Below are 5920 nucleotides of genomic sequence, written 5' to 3' on the forward strand. Positions count from 1 at the left end.
CCTGTTAGCATCCAGTTAACCTCCAGTTAGCCCCATTAGCATCCAGTTAGTCTCCTGTTAACATCCAGTTAGCCTCCAGTTAGCCCCCTGTTAGCATCCAGTTAACCTCCAGTTAGCCCCCAGTTAGCATCCAGGCCTCTTCAAGTCCTCCTCAAGTCACTTTGATTCCATATATCCTCCTCGTAGCTTAGACTACAGAGCGTCTTAGCACTGTGCATTAGCATATGCTAATGACATGCAACCATAACATGGTGGTTCTGTCTTGATCTTCGTCTCAGAAGGTTTAGTTTTGTTCTAGAAGGTCTGGTCTTCATCTTGGCCTTTAATCGTCCCGTCTTGGTCTTGAAAAACAAGTTTCAGCTCCAGAGAACCATGTTGACCCCTGAGGTCACCTGAGGGGTCCCTAAACGAAGCGAGGCAGCAGATCCTGATGACCCCTGAGGTCATCAGGATCTGCTGCCTCCCTAAACGAAGCGAGGCAGCAGATCCTGATGACCCCTCAGGTCAGCAGATCCTGAGCTCACTGGAACCAGATGTTGTTCTCTGGGATAAGGAAACATAATCCGTGTCTCACTGCTCTATGATCCTCTGCAGAAAATCATCATATATTTACAGGAATGTTTTAAACCTTCCTGGTTCAGAAGTTGCTCTATTGGACCAGTTAGGAACCAGAAAGTGTCTCCAGTCTCCCCAGAAGAGAAGCGAGTTGTTGATCATCAGAGTCACAGTCGGAGCTTTTCGTGTTAAATTAGTCGCATTCAATGCGCTTCCCTCCATGCGAGCCGGTCGGCTCTAGCGGCGCTCGGACTCGGCTCTTTGTTGCGTCGTCTGAACGAACTCCTCGGGCCGGCCTGAGGTGGAAACGTGGACGGGAGGCCGGCTCGTTTTTCAGCGGCGTGAATCATTTGATGGATGAGCCTCGGAGCTCGAGTCGCCTCCTCGACCGTCCCCGGTCGCCGCCCCACAATGCAACGGTCAAGAACACGCGCTGCTCTTTTCTATTCTGGGCTCCGCAGACGTGACCGCCACTCCGCACAGAGTTCATTTGTCACGCCGAGGCGCAGCGCTGACATTCTGCATAAAAGCTTCATCTGCCGTTTTCCAACAGTTCATTAGAAACCGCTTCACTTCTCAGCAACGATTTAAAATAAAACTGCTCCAGTCCGGATCAGATGCAAGATGGGCTCATTTGACACGTAGATGATTCTCCAACGCTGTAAATCTGGTTAAAGTTATAAAGGAAGAGTTTATTTTCATGGAGGCAGAACATGGACAGCCATGGCTGCGCATCGTTAGCATCTGCTAACGGGGATTAGCAGAGTCAGCATTTACTCTGGATGCTGAAGACGATCCACGGCTGTTTGCTCTGCTCCGATGGCCGAACTCCTTATTTTGTTTCCTACAGCCTTTAGAGGAGCAACATTGATATTTATGAAGCCTGGTAATGGAGCCGGCTGCACACGTCGAGCTCAGCGGGAGGAAAATGGCGCCATCTGTTGGATAAAAAGCACAATACAGGATTCCTACGCTTTATGGGATAAATATTTTCAACAATATTTATCATCAGTCAGCTGAAAACACAATAAAAACACATTTTCTGGATCTGCAGTTACATTTAATGAGTTAAATCTTTACCACAATGTTTACTAGAAAACTTCAGGTACTGCACAGCATGCGCATTTTGACCCGTTTGGCTTTCCATACATTCACCATGCTGGGTTTGCAGTGGTTGGCATCGCTAACTAAAACGTTAAAAACGTTAAAAACTAAAGCACTAATCAGAAACACTAGTTAGCTAGTGCTAACTTGCTATGCTAACACATTATTTAGCAGAAGCTAATGCTAAAGCTAAAACACAGACAGTCTTTACTTCAACGGAGACAAATGGAAGAAATGAAAACTTATTTTCTGGTGACTTTTTATAAAGAAAGTTTTTTTTTAACTGTTTTTGACCAAATCCAATAAAAATCGTTAAAAAAATACCGACGACCTTTTTTAACTTCTTATCTTTGATTTTAAAACTGCAGTGAAAATCTGAAAAACGTTCCTACGGAGCCCCTAAGGCACAGGTGTCAAACTCAAGGCCCGGGGGCCAAATCTGGCCCGCCGTAGCTTTTTATGTGGCCCTCTGGACTCCAAATTACATCAATAGGTCCGTCCAGTTTTTCACAAATCTGCAAAAATCACACAAAATCAAAAAATGTCCACATTTTTGTCCTGATTTTACTGCTAATTTTCTCAAAATTGGTCAAAAACATTGAATCCGTAACCGATAGAGCGAGTGATAGAATCACATTTAACGTAAATACTGAAAAAAAAATAACAATTACAAATATTTCTTAATATTCACCACAAAATCTGTCATTTTGATTTCAAAAATAAACACTAAAATAATCAGAAATCCTGGAGGAACAGCTATTTATTGATATTTTAACAGTTTTATTGGTTTTATCAATAGATTCTGGTGCAACCGGCCCTTTAAGAACATTCAGATTTTTGATTGGCCCAAAATAAAAATGAGTTTGACACCACTGCCCTAAGGGGACATGGAGAGAGAAAAAAAAAGGAAAGAAATCCCGACTTATTATCTCGAAAGTCGGGATCTCGAGATAATAAGCCGAGATTTCTTTCCTTTTTTTTTTCCTCCATGTCCCCTTAGGGGCTCCGTACTTTCCTAACAAAAAGCAGAAGACACTTTTTCTCATTTCATGCAGGATCAGACGGAAAAATGTTGCATTTTCTTCTTCTGCAGTTCCTGGGAAACACGGAGGTGGAAGCCCCGAAAGGCACCGAAGTGGTGAAGGACGCAGTGAGGAAGCTGAAGGTAAGGCTGAGCAGAGTTGGCTCAAGGTGACCTGGGAGGTTTTCAGGTGTCGATGCCTGGAAGTGCTGGATGAGCAGTTCGTCCAGCGCAGGAAACTCTGCTGGATGGATTATTCATCAGCTCCTTCGCTGAAACACTTTGATTTTTCTGAGTAAAACATTAAAATAAACGGCGGCGGGTTCAGATCGTTAACTTCACATTAAATCAAGCCAAACCGCAGCTGGACGACGGCCGCTACTCACCAACAGAAACACATTTACTTGATCTTCAGCTGTATTCTGATAAAGAATAACCCGGAAACATTAAAGGGGGCATTTCATGCTGCCCTGAATCGATCTATATATAATATACAACACATTTTTTCACTAAATCAAGAGTTCTGCCTGTCTTGAGCTGCTTTTTGGCTGCAAACAGATGCGTAATTACACAACCGTACGTCTTTGAAAAGCACAAGTGGAGCCTTCTGCACAACCAACAGGAACGCGGCACGTGGTTTCAACAATAAAACACTGCAAAAACGCAAAATCTTACCAAGTATTTTTGGTCTAATTTCTACTGTTAATGTCTCAGTACACTAAAAAAAAAAATTACAAAATCTAACCGAGTAACTTTTCAGCGGGAAATAAAAGCTTGTTTTTAGTCAGTAATTTCTTAATGTTGGTGAAAACCTTCTAGATAATAAGTGAAATAATCTGCCAGTAGAACCAGAACTTTATTCATAAACATTAATTACTGACTTGAATCAAGCTCCTATATGTTGCTGAAAAGTTACTTTTAAGTCAGTTTTGTTTTATTTAAGGGAACGAAGATATTTTCACTTGAAACTAGATCAAAATACCTGATAAGGTTTTGTGTTTCTGCAGTGCAGCATCCATTAAATAACCAAAACCAGCTGACCCAACGCTCTGGAACTCTGCTTGGGTTGCTAGGCAACGGGGCCGGGCCTGGCCGGGGTTGCTAGGCAACGGGGCCGGGCCTGGCCGGGGTTGCTAGGTAACGGGGCCGGGCCTGGCCGGGGTTGCTAGGTAACGGGCCAGTTCCAGTGCAGTGTGATTTGACAGTCTTTGAGTTTTTGGTTTTTGAAATGACTCATTTACCAAAACACATCAAATTATTGCCAGAAATCAGCAATAAACTTTTTTTTTTTATTGTTTTGAAACTATAAAAATGTGATAAACGTGAATTTTCTCTCCTACAAGTTTTCCCAACACATCTTAAACTGTTTCCATTGACCATAAAACTGCATAATTTTACAAATAAATTTGCTTTATGGAAACACCAAGTTAAAAACAAACAAAAACACTAATTTGAGCTCTGGGTTGTTTTTTTTTTTTTTTATAATTAAAACTTATTCATTGTAATTTTCTTATTTAATAGAAACACAGAAATCTTTTTAATTGTGTGGACGTCATCTGAATACTGCCAAAGATTTGCTCTCATTTATAATGAAAACGCAGAAACTAATTTTACTGGTAAAACTGGTGGCAAACTGGTCATAAACCCCCAGACAGTCTACTGCAGTTGGTCAGGATTTAAGTGCCCAGTTTCCCTGAGCTCCCCAGTGGATGACCTTTGACCCCAGCATACATCCCAGTCCAGGCCCAGCCTGGGAAGATGTCCTCTTCCCAACGCCTCCTGCCAAATCGTGAGAGGCCGCCGATGGGGAGGCCTGCTCTCCCGACGCCAGGACTCCATTGTTGCAACACGTCTCACAGTGGAGACCAGGTCGCCATGGTTACCATCCCTGACACACCAGCTAGCCCTCCTCTGAGTTCACGTCCAGAAAAAACATGCTCTGAAAAGCCTGAATACTTTCAAAATAAAACACCCAAACAGAAAGTTCAGGTTAAATTAACAAACGGATTTTATTCTGAAAGGTTGTGACATAATACACAGCAGCTGCTGCTGCCCATCAACTGCTGCTGCCCATCAACCCAGGAAGGGTCAGCAGGGCTATGGCAGGCCATTTTACCATAAAATCATCTTCAACACACTGAAATTAGTTTATGGCAAGACATATTATAGTAAATTAGGATATCTCTAATTACATTAAAAATACATTATCAATCCCAAAGGGAAGTTAAATTAATTGATGTCGAATTTACCATTAATTTGTATGAAAACTTCAAGATTCATGCAGTGAATTACTGACTATCGGCTGCAAACACAATAAAAACACATTTTACTTTTTAATTATATAAAAAAATAAAAACTTTATCACTGTGCAAAGTATGACAACTTTGGTCTGTTTGGCTTTCCATACATCTACCATCCTGGTTTTTAAGTTTTTGGCAACGTTGAGCATCGCTGAGTTAGCCAAACTGATCCTATAGCACTAACCGTAAACATCAGTTAGCTCATGCTAAATTGCTATGCTAACATTATTTAGCCGCCGCTAATGCTACACATGGAAGCTAAATGCAATAGTTCCAGCAGCTTCAGCCCAGCGTTGAGGCGTGAAGCAGGTCTAGTTGTTTGGTCATTTTCTAGTTGACAACTAGAAAATGTCGTTTTTCTGTTTTTGTGTCCGTCAGTTTCAGAGGCACATCAAGAAGTCGGAGGGCCAGAAGATTCCCAAAGTGGAGCTTCAGATCTCCATCTACGGCGTGAAGATCCTGGACCCCAAAACCAAGGTGAGTCCAGTCGGGTCCGTTCTCCACGGTTTGACCGAAACTGATGGGGCAGAAACATCCCATATGAAATGGCGGAGGGTAACCATGGCAACCCACGGTTTTCCACGCTCCGATGGTGGATCTGCTCCACATCCAGATTTCATTACGATGTGAAAGTGGTTTCCCTCCAGGACGGATCCGGTTGGTCCGGTCTGTGAGTAACGGAGGATTTTGTGCCGCAGGATGTGCAGCACAACTGTCAGCTGCACCGGATATCGTTCTGCGCCGACGACAAGACGGACAAACGGATATTCACCTTCATCTGCAAAGACTCCGAGTCCAACAAGCACCTCTGCTACGTGTTCGACAGTGAAAAATGCGTACGTGTTTTTAATGTGTACGTGTTTTTAATGTGTACGTGTTTTTAATGTGTACGTGTTTTCAATGCGTACGTGTTTTTAATGTGTACGTGTTTTTAATGTGT

At 42.7% G+C, this 5920-nt stretch overlaps 1 protein-coding gene across 12 annotated transcripts in view; it reads left to right on the plus strand.

Moving 5' to 3' along the window:
• The window catches only part of gulp1a (GULP PTB domain containing engulfment adaptor 1a), a 60180-nt gene that overhangs the window by 43695 nt on the left and 10565 nt on the right, over positions 1–5920 (plus strand). For all 12 annotated transcript variants that reach the window (XM_017303350.1, XM_017303354.1, XM_017303369.1 and 9 more), the window contains 3 exons: positions 2753–2824; positions 5359–5457; positions 5679–5816. In XM_017303350.1, the coding sequence (XP_017158839.1) occupies positions 2753–2824; positions 5359–5457; positions 5679–5816 (309 nt within the window). The remainder of the gene's footprint in view (positions 1–2752; positions 2825–5358; positions 5458–5678; positions 5817–5920) is intronic.

This window comes from Poecilia reticulata, linkage group LG2 (assembly GCF_000633615.1).
Source record: "Poecilia reticulata strain Guanapo linkage group LG2, Guppy_female_1.0+MT, whole genome shotgun sequence".
NCBI lineage: Eukaryota > Metazoa > Chordata > Actinopteri > Cyprinodontiformes > Poeciliidae > Poecilia > Poecilia reticulata.